At 49.1% G+C, this 22524-nt stretch overlaps 1 protein-coding gene across 1 annotated transcript; it reads left to right on the top strand.

Moving 5' to 3' along the window:
- Nucleotides 1-1076: 1076 nt before the first annotated feature.
- Nucleotides 1077-22476, top strand: VSX2 (visual system homeobox 2). Its single transcript, XM_041472084.1, has 5 exons — nucleotides 1077-1515; nucleotides 2685-2769; nucleotides 5654-5777; nucleotides 20950-21130; nucleotides 22098-22476. Exons 1-5 carry the CDS (start codon nucleotides 1077-1079, stop codon nucleotides 22427-22429), a joined length of 1161 nt encoding a protein of 386 aa, XP_041328018.1. The 3' UTR covers nucleotides 22430-22476.
- The last annotated feature ends 48 nt before the right edge of the window (nucleotides 22477-22524 follow it).

A 22524-nucleotide genomic window follows, 5' to 3' on the forward strand; every position in this document is an offset into this window, starting at 1 on the left:
GCCTTCTCCAGAGACCAGGAGGACAGGTTTCCCCTGGGGATAGGTTCCCCTTCATGGGAAGACTGGAGCCATTTAGCCTGATGAACCACCTCAGAGGCCTGCAAAACGGAGAAGAGGAGCAATAGGGAGCTGCTTCTCCTCGAAGCTGAGGCAGAAGATGGACTTTTCATGCTGATCTGGAGCTGCAGCCCCAGCCCCAGTTTGGTGTCCCGCTGATTAGTGTCCCCATGAGCAGGCTGTAGGAGCCGTGCTGCAGGCTGTTGAGCGCTGTCGCAGGACATGCGCTGGTGGAGCTCTGCCTTGAGCAGAACAGGGGAAGTCTTATGGTTTCTCTTAGTTTAATGTCTTTGGTTGGGGTAATGCTGGCAGGGGTGAGGTGTGTGGTCTCTTGCCCACAGATGATAAAAGGCAAGTTAACAAGAAACTGTGTGGTTCAGAAACCCTGCTCATGGGCATGGGTGTCTAGAGAGTCCAACCAACTGTTTCACTTCCTCTGATGGCATGAAGCCGAACGCTTCTCCAATGTTCAAACCTTCCAGCTCAGTATTTTTAAGCAACATTGCTCAGTTTTAATTCTTAGCTTACCTGCATGGGCCCTAATTTCTCTTCTGACCTCTTATTTATCTCACAATATCGGATGAGCAAGAAAGCCAGAGAGCCCATGGTTTCCCTACACGTAAGCCTTTCGCATCTCTCCTCCAGGGCCGGTGCCCCACGCCGTGCGTGTTTATGAAAGCAGGGATGCCTCCATCCTTCCCTCCCTCCCTTCCTAACCCCACCTCCCCAGCACGGCTGGAGGCGAAGCGGGGCCGGGGCCTGCGGGGCCGGGCCGGCCCTTCTTTGCGCAGGGGCGGGCGGCAGCCCCAGTCCGCTGGCGGGCACCGGCCCCAGCCCGCCGAGTAGCGGCCCCGCCGCCGCCGGTGCCGGCTTTTTGGCATCCCTAATCGCGGCTGGCCCCTGTGATTGGCTGCGCGGCTCTGACCCCGCTCGGGCTCCCGGCTGGGCGGATAAAAGGGGCCTGAGCCGGGGGCTCCCAGGCATTCCCGGAGCGGGCACCAGGGACCGCTGGCCGCAGCATGACGGGCAAAGCGGGCGCGGCGCTGGCCCCCAGCCTGCCCGGCAAGCCCAAGCCCGACGGCGCGGCCGCCGCCCCCGCCGCCCCGCCACTGCCTCCGCCGCCCCCCGCTGCTGGGGTCAAGTCCAACTCTGGGCCCACCCCACCCCGCTGCACCGGCTTCGGCATCCAGGAGATCCTGGGTTTGAACAAGGAGCCGCCGTCGCACCCTCGGGCCGCCCTGGACTCTCTGCCCGCCGGGCACCTGCTGGCGGCCCGCTCCGTACTCAGTCCCGCCGGGGTGGGCGGCGTGGGCATGGGGCTGCTGGGGGCCAGCGGCATCCCCGGCTTTTACACCCAGCCCACCTTCCTAGAGGTGCTCTCCGACCCGCAGAGCGTCCACCTGCAGCCCCTGGCCCGGGCCCCCGGGCAGCTGGACAGCAGCCAGACGGCCAGCTCAGGTAGGCACGTCCCCGGCCCCCGGGGACCCGCTGCGCCCCACCAGCACCGCCGCCCGCACCCAGCTGCCGCCCGCACGCGGTGTCCCGGCGGGAGGCCACTTGCTCGGCGGTGGAAAAGAGATTTCGTTTCGATCCCGAGAATGAGGAGAAGGGCGGGCGGGACCTTATTTTTCCCCGTCCGGGACTGCGGCCGCGGTCTGATGGCGTGGCCCCGGGCGCCCGGCCTAGGGATGCGCAGAGCCCCGTCGGAGCGGCCCCCGCGACCCCGTATTGCCGGATAATTAGGGGTTTTTCGGCATCCTTTTCCTAGACGGCAGCAGCCTCCCATAACTCTGCCTACAGGCCCCGTTCCGCGGCCGCTTCGGGTCCCTCAGAGCGGCCGGCAGCAGCGCCGAACCCTGGCTCCGGGGGCAATTCCCGGCCTCCCTCCGGCAGCGGCGGCCGTCCCGGGCCGTGCTCGTCGCCCCCGGCCGCAGCACGGCCCGCCGAGCAGCACGGGCCCGGGCAGGTGGCGCGGCGCCGCGGGCAGCAGTGGGACCGGAGCGCGCATCGAAATACGGGTCCCCGATCCGTGCCCCGGTTGCTCCTTCGGGGCAAAGGCGGAGGCGTCCTGCCCTCAACACCCCCGGGCCGTAGCATCCCCGGGGAGCTGGGGGCGGCGGAAGGCAGCAGCTCCTCCCGGGGCTTGTTTTTGCTGGTAGCTCCATAAACCTCAATTTCTCCCTCCTCGCTCCGGTGTTTCTGGAGCGCAGTTCGGGATCCCCGGGCTGGGCAGGCGGTCGCCGTTGCCCGGTCGCGGAGCGGGGGCTGCAGCTTTCCCGTTTTCCTACGGTTTTGTTGAGCTCGCCGGGCTCTGCTTTTTAGCAGCGAGGCAACAGCAGCCTCAGCAAACGACTCTGGTGGAGAGAGGCGAGATCTAGAGCCCGGTCCCGGCCCGGAGCCTTCCCTGGCTGGGGCGTATCGCCCCGAGCTGCCCGCCCCGGATCGGGAGCGGCGCTGATGCCGCGCTGGAGGGAGCAGCCGGCGTCGGGCCCCGTCAGCGGCGCGACCGCAACGAAATCTTCGGCCAGAGCCGGCGGAGGGAGCGGAGCCGGCGGGCCTGGCCCTACCCGGGAGGACTCTGGCGGGGAGCGAACCCCAGACCACAGCCGCTGCCTGTCTTTCCGCAGATTCCGAGGATGTCTCTTCCAGCGACCGAAAAATGTCCAAATCCTCCCTAAATCAGAGCAAGAAACGAAAGAAGAGGCGGCACAGGTAAGACAGCGGCGGCCACCCCGCCCGCTCCCGTCGCCTCAGTCCCCAGGGAACCGGCCCCCGGCGAGCCCTGCCGGCCCGGCGGGGACGGCCCTCTCCGGCCTGGAGCAAAATATTCCTCCCGGCACCGGCCGCCCGAGCGCCCCGACGCCCCTGCGGCTTCTCCAGTGGGTCCTTGCCTTTATTCTTTCTCCCCGTCCAAAATAAATCGGATACAGGGACGTGCCGATAGGGAGTGGGGGATTCGACCAGAGGTGTCATTTTATTTAATTTTTTTCTGGCTGCGGATCCAGGTATCCCGGGTCGCAATCCTGTGCAGCCCATGAGCTGCGGTGGAATGCGGATCATCAGTGTTTGGAAGGGAAAATCATCAACCTGTCAGAAATAATAAAAACCGTTTTCAGCTCCACATACAGCAATCTTAATATTGGCTGTCAGGAAGACAGAATTCCTATCAATAATTTAAATATTTTATTACGTAAAAATAAATATTTTGCCAATAGATTAAATAGTTGGGAATCAGAGACAGCCTGCAAAGAAGCTGAAGAAGGCTGGGGAACCGTTTAAGGAGACGAATCCCACTTTGGGATTTGGTTTCCTATAAGCACGGTCAGGGTAATAGACTTTGCCTGACTTCTCCCACAGTTAAAATGGAGTTGGTTTGTTTGCGCTTTATAAACTGAAACGAAAAATCCCGTGCTGGGCTCTGGCATTGCTGTGGCCAGAGAGCCAGGACAAAGGAAGGCCAAACACCATCCACTGAGGGTGATTTAGGAATAATTAAATCAATCCTGCCACGATGCAGGAAAGGTGGATTAAAAGACGCTCCAGTGAAAGCTTAGCAGGATGCGGGGCGGAAGGAGACCGACTATCCCGGGAGACATCCTGCTATGTGTGCAAGAGGAGGCTCGGTCTGGAGGGCTGGTTTCCAAAACCGGACCCCTCGCCAGGCAAATGTTCTCAGTTTGGGTGCTCGCTCTGGAGTAAGTACGAGTTCATTTTCTTTGCACCCCAGACCTGCTGGGTGATAACAGCTGGGACTGTATACAGGTCCCGATCTGGATGAGAGATAGGAAACGAAATTCAGATTTGTTTTGTTTTCAGTTCTGGACACAAACAGACCTGCAACATTTGTCTGTGGTTGAATATTTTGTTGTAAACAGTTAAGACCTCTAATTGTACAAAGGAAGGGCTGGAAGATGACTGGCCAATACCCCGCAAAAAGCTGCATGATGGAAACAACAAAAGGGGTTGTGAATTGCAAAAGGGACGGGGACTACCCGGGCATGAACTAAAAAGGGAAAACTTCAGCTGAATGTCAGCGAAACCCTCCCGCCGGCGAGCATGGACAGGCTCCCGCGCTCTTGTGGGAGGAAGATGGAGGAGAATCCTTGAAATCTAAACTGGATCAAAATTGAAATAATTTTTCCTGTGGTCGCAGAGAGAGAAAATACATGATTCAGTGTGCCTCTGCTCTCCCTAGAGTTCACAGATTTGTCAGAGCTGAAGAAAAACTCTTTGAAAAGAGAATGGGTTTAAGAGTGAATTTAAAGAAGGGTCTGATTGCAGGCAGGTCCCTTGCATTTGCATCCTGCTTTTGTTAGTATTATTATCGATCTGGTGGAATCCTTTTCATTTTGTATAGCGGAGGATATTTCTGATATTTTGTGTTTATGCTCTCTGGAACTGAAAGGCTTTTCTGAAATTTGGGTGCATTTTAGAAAAAGTCTCTATTTCCTCTTTCCTTCTGGGAGATACATGGTTTTTAGTTGATGGTAAATTTACACATTTACTTTGCACAAGGTCTGCAATTCGTTGTTGGGTTGAGGATTGTTTTATTTTGGTTTGGTTTTTTGGTTGAGGTTTTTTGTTCGATTTGGCTTTTTGGTTGCTTTTTTTGTTTTGTTTTTGTTTTGGTTTGGTTTTGGTTGGGGGGTTTTGTTTGTTTGTTGTTTGGCGGTGGTTTTTTTGGGTTTGGGGGTTTTTTGTGGGTTTTTTTTGTTTGTTTTTTTTTTTTTTTTTTGCGATTGCAGTATTTTTAGCTTTTATTAAAAATTGTGCTTTCTGTACTGGAGGAGTTGAAAGGTGAGAGTTTTAACCCCCAGGGAGTGGAAGTGGTCCGAGACTTCTCATCCATCTGCTAGTGGAAGGCTTTCATCTGTCTCGGCTTTCCAGCTGCTGATTTTTCAATTTGGTTGTCCCAAACTGAGAAGCGGCTGTGTGGAGGCAGGTTGGGCTGCTGCCTGCCCAGGGCTGTCCAGGAGGATTTCTAAAGGATAATGGGCTAATGCAAAGTGGCAGGGAGCAGCTAACGAGATACTGGAGTGGAAGCAGCCAGGGTAAAGGCAGAGGAAGGGAGCTGGTCCTGGCTCTCACGTGGAAGAACTGGTGAAAAGTGGTGGGTTAGGGTGGAGAAAACATTTGGAGAATTTGTCCAAAGACTGAGACTCAAAGTGAAGGATTACTTGCTCTTGGAGACTGAAGAGGCTAAGGACCAGCAGCTGGGAAAGGGCTCAGCACCTCTCCAGACAGGGTGCTGAGGAGATGCTGCTTCACCTCGGTGTGATGATCCTCACAGGAGGCAGCAGAGCCTAAGATCAGCTGCCATCACTGCGGGTGCTTGCTGCTGGGGAGGCACTGTCTCCAGAGGCAAGTCCCTGAAAGGGAAGGTGATTTGTAACTGTTAAACATGCTGTCTTCTAGCATTTTCTGGTTCTCCTTTCACCCTGGCACTTGACCTTTTGTGCACAGAAACAGAGGAGGTGGGGAAAAGCTAGGTATTAGCTGGTCACCCAGGTTTCACTGTTTTCAGTGTCCATTTCTCTGACTCTTCATCATCTTTGCTGCTTCTTGTGTTTTGATCAAAGAGTTTTACTCTCCTCAGGACAATCTTCACATCCTATCAACTGGAAGAGCTGGAAAAGGCCTTCAATGAGGCCCACTATCCTGACGTATATGCTAGAGAGATGTTGGCCATGAAAACAGAGTTGCCAGAAGACAGGATACAGGTAATCATATCTCTTGGACCCCCTTATTGTGCTGCTCTCAGCCATGTTCATCCCTCCTTGATGAAAAGGTAGCAGCATGGGAAGGCTGACATTTTTCTGAATAAACTTCCCCAGGCTGTCCACTCTCCTGCTTTTGATGGCAGGCAGATCAGATATTCTTGGCAGATTTGTATTTGGTGTTTGCATGTGGACGTGTGCTGTGCGTGGTGTGTGGTACCAGTGATTGGGGGGTGTGTAACAGAGGGGATCTGAAATCAGAGAAGGACAACAGGCATGCAAAAAAAGACGACAGCGTTTCAAGGTCTTGGTAAAAGCAAGAATAGAGCCTCCCAGAGACCATGACTGGGTAGGCATTGCTGAAGGGAAAGAGCTCATCTCTGCTCCTTTGGCCACAGAAGGATGCACAGGGATGGCGTGGGCAGCTAGTACAACTGTGGGTGGGATGCAGTGTGGGAATGATGGGTGAGTGCCAGCGAGATGTTTGTACCACATCTGCACTTTGACTGTATTTGGCTCCTCAAGTGACATGTCCCTCAGAGTTTCGGGGGATAATTCTTTGTTTTTTTTTTTGTTAATCTGTTAAATTTTATGAAGTTAACAGCTTTTAACATTAAGGTTTTAGCTTCATGTCAGTCCTGTCATGCTACTGTGAGGAGGTAGAAGAAGAGGGTGTGGAATATCACTGCTGTGTGGTGAGTCCTCCAGCAGGAAGAAGCAGCCTGAGCTGCAGGGCTGGGCCAGGACCAGCCTTTGGCATGCATTACAGCCAGAAAGCTGGAGAAGACTTAACAGCTTCTTTTTCCAGTGTGAGAGGCACACTGGACAGAGTTAACATGATGTTCACAAGGGTGGGCTGCAGCAGCTTCTTTTGCCTTGCTTTACTCCGTGGTTTACTCCCATCAGGTTTCTACACAAGGCACAGGATTGTAATGGCCAAGCCTTGAGCAGGTGGAGTTCTGGTCTGGCTGGAAGTTAACCTGTCCTGGTTCTCCACACAGTGGCAGTGGCTGGCCTCTGTGGCTGGTGCACAGTAGTTTCTACAAGACATCTTGTCCTACGTGCCATGTGGTGTTGGGAGGGCCCTGGTTTCCCTGGTTCCTCCTTCTGTTCATCCCTCATGCATGCCCAGCACCCACCAAGCTGTGTCTTGAGCTTCTGCTCTTTCTTTGCTGAAGAGATGGCCCAGGAGGCTGCTCCCTTGTGGGTTTGGAATGTAGCTCAGAGGGCACTTAGCAGGATAACACAGATGCTGGAAGCTGCCGAGGTATGACCCCGTGCAGGGACAGGAAGATCCTCCAGAACAAAAGTGTAGCCTTTTTCCCCTCTGTCCTGAGCCCTCCTCACACCCTTATTCTTGTGCTCAATCAAAAACTACATTTTTATAAAAGCAACTCGTTCTTCTTATCCCATTGACCTGGCAGGACTCCTGCTGATCCAACAGCTTGTAGGTTACCTGTGTGCTAACAGGATTTCCACCAGTCTTCAGAAATAATGGCCCACCATCTCAAATCCTACCTGATGCATTAGGATTTTGCTCTGAGAAACAAGCCTTTAGGAGGAGTGAAATGGATGGAGGTCACTTCTCCACTGCAGGATCCTGCAGGACAACAGGTCAAGAGAGGAGAGATTGTTGGGAGTTTATTGTTGCCCACAGCCACAATTTGGTGCTGGGCTGGAAAGAAGTTCCTTTGATTTCCTATAAAAGACCTTTCCAAGGAAGAGATTGATCTAGTGGCACAGTGCATGTTGAATTCCAGAGGCCCCATTTCTCTGGCCAGAGCTGAGAGCATTCACTCTGTGTGAGGTGGAGTGAGATGTGGCAGACAGCGTAGAGCTGACACAGCTTGTAAGGCTTCAGCACCTGGAACACCCTTCTAGTGCTGAGTGTTTTAACTGATTTGGAATGGAATAGCAGGTAAATATCTTAGCTGTCACTGACTGGTCTGCCCTGTCATTCTGCAGCTGGCTAATGAACAACTGCTTACTCTTCCTGTATTGCAGCTTTTAAACCTAGGAGGGCTCCTTACTGTGACCCCTCTGCTCTGAGATCAGGTTTGACTTGGGCAGCAGAAGCACCCCAATGTATGGCTGTTCTGAACACCAGGTGTAACTAACGGCATGTGTGTTCCAGAAAAAAGGGATTGTGAATAACAGTTTTGCTGATCATGAAAGAGGAAATAATGAGAAACAACAGAATTTCTGTAGCATCTGTTGAGCACCTTGCCAGGGTGAGCATCAGGCTGACGTAGGAGTCCTGAGCACCACTGTTCTTTCCAATAGGTCAGCAATCCATTGTCCCTTACCACGCATTTCCATGAAATCTCCTTGTCCATATTTTTTGTGTGTGACAAGCCATGGCAAGGTGATTCCCAGCTTTGATCATACTTCTTGATATTTTACCTCGTATTCCTTTTCAACTTTGTGCCTTTTTGTTACAAGCCTAATTCTTTCCCCTTGGCTATAAAGTTCATGCTCTTTAAATAAATACAAGGTATTTCTTCTCCTGGCTGTCACTTTTAGTTTTCATCATTGCTCAAGTAAGTTGCAAAGATCTTTCCTTAAATCATCCTTCATAAATCACATGCTCATCTCTTAATCATGTGGTTGTTCTTACATGAAGCCCATCCTGTCTGTCAGCCTTCCTGGAGAAAAGGGACCCCATGGCTACAGCTGCATGCTGGGTGTGTCCACACCAGTTCAGCTGGACTTGTGGTCCTTTGCAGAAATAGTCTTGGGTTAGCACTGGTCTGATTGCTTCCTTCTTTATTTCCATTTATCTAATTCAATCACTTCAAACTTCTTTTAGACAGATCTTATTTTATGCTCAGGATTTTCCCTTCAGTGTTCTGGGTTTCATATGGAATTTTGTTAACTCTGGCTGACAAGCATAAAACAGCCCTACCAGCTCTGACAGTGGCAAGAGGTGGGTGCTACACATGGCAGCTATCTAGTGATACTGAGCACTTTGTCAGTCTCCTGGGATTTCGAATACATGTAAATATCTTAATATCCCATGGCAAGAAGTTCTGCAGCAGAACTGCCTGAGTGCAGTAGATCTTGCTTTGAATCTCTTAGCATCATTTAATGTCCCTTGGAAGAGACAGCTTAAAATGAATCTTTACTCCCATCTTCATAATATTTATAATTTCACATCACATTTTTTTTTCCTTGGATGAGTTTCCAGCTGCCTGAGGGAGCTCTATAGTTTTGCATTTCCATTGTAGCTCGTGGTTCCTCTCATCTTTCAGCAATGCTCTCTCCCTCCTGTAGGTCATTAATGAAAGTGTTTTCTAATATTGTTGTGAGCATTGCATGTTGTGGACTTCGGCAGCATTTCATGTGGTTTCCCACTGGATCCTCACCTAAGACTGATATCTACCCCTTATTTTCATTCATGGAATTATTTCTCAGGAGGTATTAGTCAAAGAGAAAGTAAATCACCTATGAAATTTGATGTGAAAGTGAAATTCAAAGAGGGCAATTGAAAGAATGATATATAGGAACTGTTTGCAGATAAAGCCTTCAGCAGAACACTACAAATAGCCATCAGAGGCCAAGAAAGATACTGGTTTGAGAGAACATTGAATCCAGGAAATAAATATTCAAACCCTCCATTTAAAGAGGATATGAAAGTGAATTTTTTTTCCAAGGCAGACACAACACTCTGTGTGTCTTACTCCCACACTGAGCTGGCTGCTCCAGGAAGGAAAATGAGCATCCTCCCATTGGGCAGCACGGGGAAATAATTTTTTATAATAGTGAGATACTATGCACAAGTCACATCAGATGTTACTGTGGCCCTTTTGCAAGATACTTGAAAAAGACCACATTAATCAATGTATTTGAAAGAATATTCATAGGACTTGAAATGCCAGTATTGGAATAAACCCAGGCTGTTCTGTAAAATCCAAGAGAGGTAAGTAGATTCCTGTACTTCCTGGGAAGTATATCCTTTATAAAGATTGTGAAGTATTAAAAATGTCCTGAGGCAGACAAATACTGTGACATCTGACTTAAATTGCTCTTTCTCATAACAATCTCTTAAGTGTAACATGTAGATTTTAGATTGAATTTATTAATACATAACAGTTGCAAAATTTAAACTGAGTAGTTACAATATGAAAGTTCAGTAACAGTTTGATTTGGGGATTATTGAAATGGTTGTGTATGTTTGTCCTTAAAGTATGTTTCCTTCTGATCAAACAAATTGATTAATCAGTATTTCAAAAAAAATAAGATCTTGACTGCTATTGTAGGGACATTAGAGTCACATTTTAAGGGAAGTAATCAATTAAAAAAGGTAATAAAACTGCTAAAAATTGTCAGTTCTTGTTGTTAAAAGGTTGCATGGTAATTATTGGATGACAATTTTTGGGACAAATAAAATTGCTTACATAAGCAAAAGGAATCCCAAGAAGAGGCTGGCGCTGTGTGCAGAGTGGGGATTGTCTGTGCATCCAGCAAGCTTTGTCAGGCAGCTAAGAGGCCAATTTTGGCTAAAAACAAAACAAGGTCAATTAAATCTCTAATTGAAAAAGTATTGGTTTAGCTATCAGATTAACACATTTCGGTATCACTGGGAAGCCCTTTAGGAGTTGAACAGGGATGGAGGAATCAGGAGGAGTAATCACGGAGAGGGAAGCAAGTACCAAGAGTATTTTGCAAGGAGAGAGGCTTACCTTCCTTCAGTTTTGCTAAAAGGTTCTCTGTTTAGAGATGAACATAATCTGACAGGATTATGCCTGAGGAACCTGTACTGCACTGAATGCTCAGGAGTGAACCCACCGAGTCCCCTCAAGAAACATGATAGAACACATGAAGGAAAAATTAGTTTTATTCAGCTTTAGCAGCCGTGACTTCTCCCTGTCCTGCCAGATTTTCCTGCCTTTTGCAGAGTGCTGAGGTGTAGTCTGAATCCCACGGTGTGAGTATGGAATGCTGTGACTGCTCCATGCAGCTGCTGACCTTTCCTGAATGTGTGCCTGGAGTGGCCTCCAAAGCATTACTCAGTGCTGCAGAAAGTGGTGCTTGTGGATTTTCTAAGCTTATCACTATTACTCTAAGAAGTGAGGACCTGTCTACTGTTGTTAAAATGTTGGGTGACTCTCACACATAGCACAGAGCAAGGCCAGCATGAGGCACACTGCCAGTGGGTTCCTCGCTACAGCACATTCACAGGGACCACGTAGCTGGAAGGAAAGTGCCACAGTGGTTAGGGTTGTTGGAGGTAGATTACCAAGGTGAAGGACCAGCCAAATGTGTTGCTGTTGTGTGAGCCAACCATTTCAAAATATATACACGTTTTAAGAGTCCTGCAAGCAGTTAATCATGAAATGGAGTTGAGCAGCTAGTGCTGGCTACCTTTGCCAATAATTCATGAGCACTGGGGCAAGCCATGACTCTGTGATACCAGATAAGTGTCATAAACTTCCCCTATGCTTCTAGAAATGTAGAAAGTATACAAGTGAGAGTAATAAAACTAATCAAACTTAGTGGCTTACTGAGAATATTATTATGAGTTTTTCTCATGGCATATGGTGCATCTCTGCCTCCATGTCTTTAATTGGTATGTTAGGAGTTCATCCACTTTTCTGCCTCTTCAATAACATGCTTGTTTAGTTGATCTAAATTCATATTCATTTCCATTTTTCAATTAAGAGTTGTTTAATTTGGCCCTTTCTCTAATGGATTGTTTTCATTACCCTTTATCTATGGCCTGTTTTCAGCCCATGTGCTAGAACTTCGTTTACAAGTTAATTACCAGAGCTGCAAACAGAGGGGCTGGGTGATGGGCAAGAGCAGGGGCCCAGGCAAGACTTTCCAAAGTGATTCTTGTCTGAAAAGTCTTACACTACATGCTTTTGGACAGAGAAAGAAACTGTGGTAGGAGAAAAGAAGGAAAATGGAGGGCTGGGAATGACACTTTAGCTTAATGAGGTGGGGGCTCTCCTGCTTGTTGCTAGACCATGCAGATGGTCTAGCATTGCCTGCTTATCTTGTGGGATTTTACCCTGCTACAGCTGGGGCTGCTAGGTGCAGTTTTAAAAGGTCTTTTTGGTGGAGAGGTGAAGGTATAGAGTTATGAGTATTTTCTTTACCCAGGTACTGCTTTATCCCTCTATGTTCAGTCCCTGAGTTGCTTTAGCCACTGATCAATTTTCTAAATTAAACAGAAAAACAAATAAAACCAAACTTGCCTCTTCTTGCCTTCTGCTCTGTTCTTGCAAGATGTTTATGGCTGTCCCAGGATAAGGGACTGGGAATTTGATGTGCTTCTCCACAGAACTGGGAGGAAAACAGGGCCCTTTACAGTGACTCTGCTTGTTCTCTCCATGGTTTGGAGACACTATCAGCAAGGATCTGACACCTTCAGCATTGGGTCACACGAGTTCCCTGTGAGAGGAAAGACAGGCGGGCAACAAAACATGCTGAAACCCATTTCTCTGGAGTGCCTTGGTAAAGGCTTTCCCCATCATATCCAAGAGAATCAGGAATGGCTCTGCAGGCATGATGCCAGACTGTGACAGCTCTTCCCCGCACTCATCCCCCCATTTTCTTAACAACAGTGGTTTAAGGCTAACACTTCTCTGAGTTAATTAGGCTTGCAGTTCCTTGGTCACTTTAGCTCTTCTGGAAATACTATCCCGAATCCCTGTGCTGGGAACACTTGTGTTCACTTCTTCACTTAATGATGAACTTCCTTTTCTCTCTTCTGATACCACTGCAGTTTTTCACATCTGATTTTTACAAATAATTGGTCATCCCAGCAATTTCAGTAGTTAATTCCTCTCCAGCCTTATGACGCCTGGCAGAGGGAACAGCTGATGGTTGCATTCATGTTTTCCTTTAATGACCCTTTATTACAAAGTTTTCCTCCTTTCCTGGCTTTGAATAGAGATTTTTCTAACAGTTCAATAACACAGGCATTTTAGACACTCAGTTAATTTACTCTCCCCTTTATTTCTTAATGGATCTATTTCTCTCTGTAGTGTTTTTCTTTTACCCTGATAGACCTCAACAAGTCTTCTGATTCTTCTCTGGAAGCACAAACCTGCTCTCCTTTTCATTGCCCTTCTCTGTGGGTGTTCTGTGAGCCAGGTTTTTCCCAGGCACTGCAGAGCAGTCCAGTCCTCAGCAGACATACCAAGAACCTCAGTCTCCATGTGCATGAGACTGGCAGGCCCTTCTGTGAAGCAGAAAAGAGGAACTGAGCTCTGAAACAAACTGTTTCTACAGTATCTTACAACAAGGTGCCTTCCAGAGGGTGCTTTATTGGAGGCTATGTAAAAGTATTAGGTGCTCTTCTGTCTGCCCTGATTGTTGCTGTCCTGGAGCAGCAGTGAGATGTGTTCAGTTTAGAACCTGCCTGGCGTGAGAATTACATTTGCTCCCTACTTTCTCTCTCAGCAGGTATCTGGTAGGCTCCCAAATGTCTGAGCAAAGGCAGAGCTGAAGCTATGGCTGCCACATAGTTATTAGAGGTTTCAGCTGCAGCTTTCTCCTCAAAGTTGTAGCAGGGGAATGCAAGCCAGGCATTGCTTGTAGCTGGTCATGTTTCTGTGAGTTATAGAAATGCTCATGCCGTGCATGTTGCACACTCATAACCACAGGGGTTATGGCCCTTCTCCGGGCTAGAAGTAACCTAGTGACTGACTCGTGCCTGGCTGCTGCAGCTGGCCTGCTGCAGCGTGGATAAGCATCCTGTGCTCCTCGGGCAGGCCAGCCCAGACAGGCTGCCCATCCTGCCGTGCCTCTGGGCAGCTCTGTTCACCTGCAGCTTTGGGATCCACATGGCAAAATACTTTCTCACTGTGCTACCCTTTCCTTTCTAAAGACACTGCTTGGCTCATCCAGAGGGAGGGCTGAACTGTGAGTGTCATTGAGAAAAACAAATTCTTGGAAGGATCTAGCCATCCCATCCATGTGAACATGCATGACAAATAACTGTGCCAGACACTGCTCACAGCCAGCTGTGCCAGTGATGTCCATTCCTAGACAACTTGCTTTATGTCCACCACATCTTTCTAATATCTCTGGGTCCCTTCACAGTATCCCAAGTCAGAGTGCCCCATCACTGTCACTACAATAGCTGCCATTTGTTATTTCACTGGATCAACTTCTTCAGCTTATATGATGACCATGACTGAGATCAAGGCTCAGTGTCCAAGTGACAGCTAAGGGAGGGTCCTGGCCTGAGACACCTGGGACTGTGCTGGTGAGCTCAGGTGTGCTGTCCTGCATGAGCAGCGCTCCTGGCCAGCCTGCGTGTCACCAGCTCTGTGTCACACCATCAGCTGTGCTGTGCCCGAGCTGGTGGTGTCAGCCACAGGTGCCAGCAGTAGCCAGTGCCTGGAGAATCAGTTCTCTGCAGCTGGAAGATGTCATGTGAAAACCCCTGGAGTTGTGAATTACCCAAAGAAGGTTAAGCGTACACAGAGCTGAGGAAAAAGTCGAGCCAGGAGCAGACTGTACGGTAGGAGTAGAGTACTCTACACGGTAGGAGTAGAGTGCTGAAGGCCCACCCAAGCTGGAACAGGGAAACTGATTAGATCTTACAGCATTTTATAAAATGTCATGTTTGTATAGATATCTTCCAGCTAATGCTTCCATGCTTCAAGGGTGCCGTGCATTGGTAAGCATGTGCTGTACCCCTTGGGGACTTTGCAGACTGTCCCCATGCACGTAAGGCTTGAGCCTTATCTCAGGGAGCAGTGGGCACCAGTAGTACTGCAGACACCATCTCTTGCTGGTGCACAGCCTCTGGTGCCTATGTTTTTTTCTGGAGAGGGTCAGAGAGCACCTTTGCCCTGTGCTCAGTGTCTGCTGAAGGAGGGCAGGGCACCAGGGAGCTGATGCTGGCATGCAGGGGGCAGTCTCAGAGCACAGGCAGTGCTCCACAGCCTCAGAGGAATGCTGGCATCCCACGGTCTGATTTCAGGGCCCATTCAAAGGCATTGCAAAGGGGATGTGACATTTCTCCTCTGACTGTCCTGACTCACCTTCTCTAGCACGAAAGTGATAATGTGGTGTGTCCCTGCATGATTACTGTGCATTACTTACAGATGTTTATGAAGATCTATGCTAAGGTTTTCTCTGTGCTAGAGGACCTGCAGAGCAGTGTTAGTGGGGGAAAAGAAGGCAAAATGAAATCATTCAGGCAGGATAGCAGCTTGGATAATGGAGTCAGGTACTGTGATCACCTAAAGGATGGATGTGCACTATCACTGTTTGTGACAATGACAGATGTCTCCCTGGGTTTCTGTGGATTAAGATGATGACTGCACCCTTGTCAGCTTTCTTGTGACTATCATGCATCTATGGTCCTGATGTTTTTCTTGTTTTTCATTCAGCATGTTAGGAAAAGAGGGATTTGGGTGTTGATCTGCCAGGTCCCAGTATATGGGAACCTATTTTGTAATGCCAGCTAAGCTACTGGTCAGTTGGAATCACAGTGTGGAGTCAATGTCTCAGAGATGCATTTGCTGTGCAGATATGATGCACACACAGACTGAGTGTGTGCTGACCCTCTGATCTCACTGAACTGACCCTGCACATCATGTGCACACTTGTTTTTCTTTGGGGAAGACGGGATCCCTGCAGCAAATGAAGCTCTTTGCTTTTGAAAGGTTACAGGAAGTAAAAAAATATGTTGCCACATGAGGCCAGGTGAAAATTTACCAAGGGAACACAGTTTAAGACCTTTCCTAGTGAAGAGGGATTTTATAGCTTCGGTTGCATAAGTCAGATAAATTGTAACAAATTCTTGGCCCATGTAGTGCTTTTAAGAGCAGGATTCAGAGACAGGACTAGCCCACATGACTGGTGGCATGGTAGCATCATGTACATTTTTGCTGGGTGCCCATGAAACCTGTATTCAATGAGTGCCCTGTTACTCTTCTAGCTTAGAGGAGAGCCAAGCATGATGCACCATCATGTCTTCACCCAAGAGGGATGAGCGCTGTCTCACAGCTCATCTTGTATCCCTGGTTGGACCTGTTAGCCAAGTGAGTCGGACACAACTCCAGCTTTTATCAGGAAGGGAGCTTGCTGTGTTGTGTACAGGAATAGCCCCTCCTAAAGTGAGTTCAGCAAGCTCTTTCCCAGTGTTTAGCAAGAAGAGGGATGATGAGCCCTTTGATCAGCCATGCAGCCCATGTTCACCCTTTACTGCTCTCATTTAACTTCATAACCACTTTACACCAGCCATAGAAAGTGATGTCACCATAAATAGCACCAATAACTTTGACGTTACATTTGAAAAGACAGCAATAAACTGTTTCCAGGCTTACACAAGTGGTGCCGTCTCCACCAGCAGTCAGGAAGCTTTTCTGTAGTGATTGCTAAACCAGAGGGATTTGAGGAAGCGCCAGGGCACAGTCAGACCGCATGCTCTCGTGGCAGTCGGTTATACAGCCCCAGCACTCGTGGGTATGGGGGGGGACATGCTCCAGGCAAGATATGAGGCCACTCTTTGCAGTGTTCACATCTTCAGATTGAACCCAGCCAGGGCTACAGGTCCTGCCTGATATGAGGATGAGGACAGCACTGTTTTCTCAGAGGAAGTTTTAATTTTGAGCACTATCATTGTTAAGTCTTGCGTTGGAGAGGGAGGAGGTAGAAAGGGAGACGTGTATTTGTCGGCAGGAACTGGGTACTGAGACAGCAACAGGGCCGTGGATGTGGAGGGCAGCTGGAGGTGTTGGCGTGACCCCCCAGAGTGCTTCAGGAGTGGAAGTGACAGACAGCGGACACACACCTGCCTGTCCGTGTGCTGCGGACACGGTCTCTGCGTGGCTCCGGGGCTCTTGGGATTCCGCCCCTCGCTTTAGGGGCTGCTTTGCCAACAGCTGCGTGCGCTGCTCCCCGCAGCCTGGCAGGGGCAGGCTGTGTGTCCGTGTGTCCGTGTCCGTGTGTCCGCAGGTGCATCTGCCTGTGGCCATCTAGCGGACACTCAGCTCGTGCTGCTCGGGGCTGGCACCGGCTGGGGCTCCATAAACATCGCTCCTTGAAATGCCCTGTTGGAGTGCTGTATCAAAGGCAGGATTTGTTGAAGCAAAATCGCACAATTAACAAGCCTGGAATTTTCCTTTAATAGATAAGGAATGCTTGGGCAGGGAAAATACATATTTTTTATATTAATAAGAAAAAAATTCCCATACAAATTTTCCTGTCTTTTTACCCTAGCTTGGAAAGTAGCTGCCAAGAAAATAAGTGTTACCCATGGAAAATTTTAGGTTGAAAAAACCCAGAAACAATACATAGGAATACCACAGATGTTTTAAAATATCCTTTCACTAATTCAGATTTCTGAATTATGGCTAACCTCAGGGAGATTTCTCTCTTCAGCAGACAATGTTTCAGACACTGATTTGGTAAACAAACTAATATGATGAATGTGGATAACAAGGATGTGTCAAGTCTTATGTCCCCTTGCAAAATGAGAGATTTCTCCTCCTACAATTTGCTCTTCTACATCATCAATAATCTGAAGAAGTATCAGTTGTCATTTGTGATTCAGAGGAGAAAATTGTTGAGATTATCCTTGCCAGTCTTGACTCCAAAATTCCCACTCCAAAACCCTTGCAACCCTATAGTTAAGTACAGAGTGCCTGAACTTTTATTGCTTTGGGCAGTGGGCACTGGAGGTGAGTATTAGATGATGGTTAAAGTTAGAAATATTCCCACTTTTTGCAATACTGAAAGACAAACCTGTCCACTTTTCTCTGTTGTCTGTTTTTGGAGAATAGGCTTCCTGGAGCAAGCTTACCAGATTTCACAAAGGGTGTTTGTGTTAAAATAGAGGTGTGAAACTTTTTGGGGTGTAACACATTGGTCCAAAATACACCTCTGCACATCACATCATGACAACTTTGCACAAACATGCTTCAGTCTAAAATTAATCAGAAGGTTTCACCACTGCCCAGGAGATGTGGAAGCAGAAGCAGAGTCTTCACACCATACCCTGGGCTGTGCAACAGAGAACCAGATGGAAACAAGTGAGAAGAAGGTGCAGCATACAGAGCAATGTCAGTAAAGCATTTCACAAAGCTGAGCCAGTCCCTGGGTGGGAAGGGGAAAGAGGAAATGTGGACAAACTTAGACATTGTTTGAAGCAGACCAAATCTTACAGAGTCAGAGGAAGCTGTAGAGCAGATATCTCCAAGCAAGGACAATAAACAGCCAAAGAATACCAAAACCACAAGAGATGTGGAAAAGTGAGGTGCCAATAATAAATAACTGCATATTTGGATGTTGTGACTGATGTACCAACACAGCTGAAAATAGCTCTGAGTTACTAAAATCACCATGCAATTCAGCTCAGAATCAAGGCATGTGAAAATTTTGGTAACACGTCGATACATTTGAAGAAATCACTGATAGCTTGTCGTAAATGAAAGCCCCACTGATGGAGCCATCTGAATGAGGACAAAATCATAAAAACAGGGCACAGGGGACAATCCTGCTGATTTGAAATGGCATGAGGGCTGCCAGTGCCATGCTGCAGCTCGTCACTCAATGCTCCTCACAATGAACTTGTGACAGAGATGCTTGACTGGGATCTGATCCCAGCAATACACAGTACTGAGCACCATTGGATTCACTTCATTTCATGCTTCAGATGAAGATATCATTCCTAGTATTAAAGCAAGAAGGTCAATCTTCCTGATTTCTGTTCTGCTAAACATTCTGGGATTTCAAACTTTCATTTTTCCTAATCAAAAGCAAGAGGAAATTCCCATCAAATGACAAAAATTGGTTTTGGAAATCTCAGAATGGTCTTACTGAGATGTTGATGCAATTTTGATTTTCTCATTTGGCTTTAAAGCATAGATTTTGCATGTCTTAGGCAGCTGAGATTAAAATACAGCATTCCGAAGAAAGCTATAGATAATTTTGATTACACTTCCACTGGCTGGCCACAGTTTTTCCTGTGTGATTGAATCAGCATTTTTTGATTGAAGATTTTCTACCAGCTCTAGTCAAAATTGGGCTGCCAGCTGGCAAAGCTTCTGCTGCCTCCAGTATTTGCGTAACACTGCCATGGAAAAGGGGATGCTCCAGGGTAGCAGGCTGAGTGGCACTGGGCAGTGCTGGGGCAGGCTGAGACGCAGCCAGGGAGAAAGAGGAGCACGAGGCAGGCAGGAGTATGATAGAGGCATCAGGGTGGGAGGGAAGAGAAAGGGCAAGTGGTAAAAGCATCAGTAAAGAGGCACCTGCAGCTCTGCACCCTGTGCTCTGGGAATGGGAGGATTGCATGACCTGGAGTGAGACCCTCTGCCAGCATCCTGCTGACTGCACAGCCAAGCAAACCCATATTTCACACAGGCATGGAGGAGAGGGTGAAGACAGGAAGCTCTGCATTCCTGAGGGTCTTTGCTTATGCCCTGGAGGATTTGCAACCCTTGCAGTCCAGGGGTTACAGATCGGCAGTATGAAAGTGTAAATCACGCTGGTTTTCATGCAGAGGAGGTGACATGTGGTGAAGCAGCCTCCTTCCTTTGCCTGGTAAAATCCTCTCTGACATGCACAGAGTGTCTTCTGCTGGGAGAAGCTGGGATCACAGTCAGTGGGACCATCACCCCACCCATTCCACAGAGCTGTCTGGGGCAGCAGGCTGGCTGGGCTCCTGAGAATGACCAACGATGGCTGTCATCAGTGTTAGCAAGCCACCCATCTGCCTACCCTACAGCTCTGTCCCTACCATAAGGTTTCAGTGCTCTGCACAGGTAGAAGAGATGATATTGCCTTGCCACCTGGGACCAGGACATCACTCAGTGGCATCAGTCTTATGGTCCCCGTGGCAGAGCTGGGGTACTGGCACAGACCCCCAGTGCTCCCCACTGCAGCTTGAGCTCCCCCACAGCAACGAGTGGTGGGGACAAGAGAGGGTTAAGCTGTCAGCTCTGTAATGTTAAACAGGTGTCAAAGGCACCTCCATATATCTGCAGATTGAAATCAAATTCTTTGCAGTATAAAAAGATAAATTACCCAGGCGATTCCCGCCTCATCCCACTCATCAGGCCAGCGCCAGACGGCAAGCAATTTTTTTTTTTAATGTGCTAACGACCTAATCAAGCAATCAAGTCGGAGAAGATTGCGGAGTGACCCCGAGCATCCATCTGCCAGCGAGACCCCGACATTCATTTCCATTCTGCCGTGTACTTTCCGGGAAAGGGAGGGAAAAATAGAAAAGAAAAAAAAAATCCTAAACAAATTAACACCCAATTTTCTGTGAGTCTAATTAGTTAAATGAGGAGGTGTTTGGGGTGTCCACGGGGAGGGAGGGACTGCCTCTCAGAGAGGGGCCTGGTAACTCCATGGCATTAATTAGCGCAGGTCAATGGCGAGGTTCCCTGGGGACCAGCTGCTTTAATTTCCCGTGATATTTCAGTGCCTGAGGCCCATCGATTCAAACTGAAATTAACTTATTTTTCAATCAGGCCTGGGCTGCCCCTGGGGCTGACTCTTCCTTTGCCTCCTTCTGAATAGACCTCAAGCAATTTTTCATCTAAAGCTGATGCCTCTGCTCGGGGGGAGAAGGGAGGGGAGCCGGGGAGGGGGAGGAGGGTGAGGGAGACAAGAGGAATGGAAATCGGAGAGAGAGCACTAATAGATTTCTGCGAGTATCACCCCCTCCCTGCCATTGCTGCCTGCCTCCCTGCTCACTGCCCCCCAGGTCACAGCTCAGAGATTATTCTGCCAATTTTCTGAGAAGATGAGGGGTTTTTCAAACTGGGAATTCAGGGCAAAGCGCACAGAGCAGCTTCCCCCTTCTTTTGAGCATCCGCCCCCATCCCAGCCCTCCCTGCAGGCACTGCTGCCTGCAGCCCTGTACTGCTGCTCAAACACACAGCAAATAATAAAAGAAAATCCCAGGCACGAGAGCCAAAAGCCAGTAGAAAAAAGATGTTGCAATGGCAAATTAATTACATCCTGTGGAGAGGGATGGGACCTGCTTTCACACTTGGCCCTCTCCACTGCTTCAAGGGAGGGAGGGGGAGATACCCAATGTCTGTTGCATGGGGGAAGAGGTTGTATTGCCTTTGGGATAAACATCCACCCTTCTGCTTTCATCATGCTGCAGAAGTACATGCATGTTCCCACGTGGGAAGGGGCCTGGCATGCCTTCTCCATGCACAAAAACCATGTCCCTCCTTGTTGCTCGCTCCAGGTTTGGTTCCAGAACCGCCGGGCCAAATGGCGGAAGAGGGAGAAGTGCTGGGGCAGGAGCAGTGTGATGGCTGAGTACGGGCTCTACGGTGCCATGGTGCGTCACTCCATCCCGCTGCCTGAATCCATCCTCAAGTCTGCCAAGGATGGCATCATGGAGTCCTGTGCCCCTTGGCTCCTGGGTAAGAGAGCAGCCAGCTTCATGGGGGATGGCAAAGGGGTAGAGACAGGGGGATGCAGGGAAGAAATCAGAGTCATGTTGAAAATAGGTGAGGGGCAGCAGGGCAAGGTCCCCCCATCCTGCCACCCTCGATGCCTCCATCTGCCAACAACCCTTGTCAATAGGGTTTGACCACTCATCCCAAATTCCTGCTGGACCTTGGATCATGACCTGCAGAATCTGGCTGGGATACAAATTTGCGCACATGCTCAGGCTGGTGCTAACCTTCCCTTCCCATGGCTCAAGCATATTTCATGCCCAGCTCTGGAGCAGGGGCTCCAATCCTTGTCCATGGCAGGAAGTCATCCCAGTCTCACTCCTCCAGCCCTGTGATGCTGGATGGGGTGCTAGGATTCCCAAATGCTCTGTCTTTGCCCAAGTTTCACTCAGTTTTCTGTGCAGACGTGGAGGTAGCAGCTACCCTGTCACACTCCTGCTCTTTGCTTTACTCTTTCTGATCTTCCAGGCTGGTTCTGCCCCAAAACTAGTATCTGGCATCTTGACAATGGGCTGTCCTGTCCTTCTGTCTGTGTGAAATGGAGAGAGACAGAAGGGTGGTTGTGGTTTGACACAGAAATAGAAATATCCCTCCCAATGAGAGATCTCCCTCCTCAGTCTCAGTGAAGCTCAGGCAGCTATGCTGCTGTCTGAGACCCTCATCTCCATACAGGAACAAGTTAGCTTCAGACTCACAGAGAGAAATGAAGGGGAGAGTAATTATAGACCTTTGGGACCAGCCACAGTCCACAGGTGCTGGGCTGCCCTTGTGCGGGGGCCAGAGCAAGTGGCTCGCCATGACTGCTGTGTGAAGCAAGGGTTTCTGCTTTTCCTTAATTCTGGCCTCTTTTTATCTTTGCTGTTTTCAGTTCAAGATGGCTTTCCCATGCCCAGGCGCTTTTCTAAACCCGAATACCAACAATTCTTTTTAGGGATGCACAAAAAGTCTCTGGAGGCAGCGGCTGAGGCGGGGAGGAAGACAGAGGTGGAGTGCCAGGCCCTGCCCAAGCTTGACAAAGGTGACAAAGAAGAAAGGGGTCCTGATCCCAAAACCACCATTTCCCAGGAAGAACTGAGAGAAAACAGCATTGCTGCCCTCAGGGCCAAAGCTCAGGAGCACAGCACCAAAGTCCTGGGGACCATTGCCGGGGACACCCCAGCCCCAGGCAGGAAGCCGGAGACAGGGGAGGAGGCGGCAGTGGCAGAGGATGAGAGACAGACGGAGAAGTTGAACTCATCGCAGAAGGAGGAGAAGTTGATCTAGGGGGAACAGAGGTGGCAGAAGCCAGCCCCGACAGACACTGTGTCCTCTGGGGGCCATGTTCCCCCTTGGACTGCCAGGTGTCCCTGGCCACCCCT

The sequence above is a fragment of the Pyrgilauda ruficollis genome, unplaced genomic scaffold (assembly GCF_017590135.1).
Source record: "Pyrgilauda ruficollis isolate IOZ18807 unplaced genomic scaffold, ASM1759013v1 scaffold28, whole genome shotgun sequence".
In the NCBI taxonomy this organism is placed as follows: domain Eukaryota; kingdom Metazoa; phylum Chordata; class Aves; order Passeriformes; family Passeridae; genus Pyrgilauda; species Pyrgilauda ruficollis.

What these genes read in the sequence shown, in the direction of transcription:
- VSX2 (XM_041472084.1), top strand. Translation starts at nt 1,077, where the DNA reads ATGACGGGCAAAGCGGGCGCGGCGCTGGCCCCCAGCCTGCCCGGCAAG. An exon ending in CAGCCAGACGGCCAGCTCAG is followed by an intron (nt 1,516 to 2,684) that starts GTAGGCACGTCC and finishes GTCTTTCCGCAG; the next exon opens with ATTCCGAGGATGTCTCTTCC. An exon ending in TGCCAGAAGACAGGATACAG is followed by an intron (nt 5,778 to 20,949) that starts GTAATCATATCT and finishes TGCTCGCTCCAG; the next exon opens with GTTTGGTTCCAGAACCGCCG.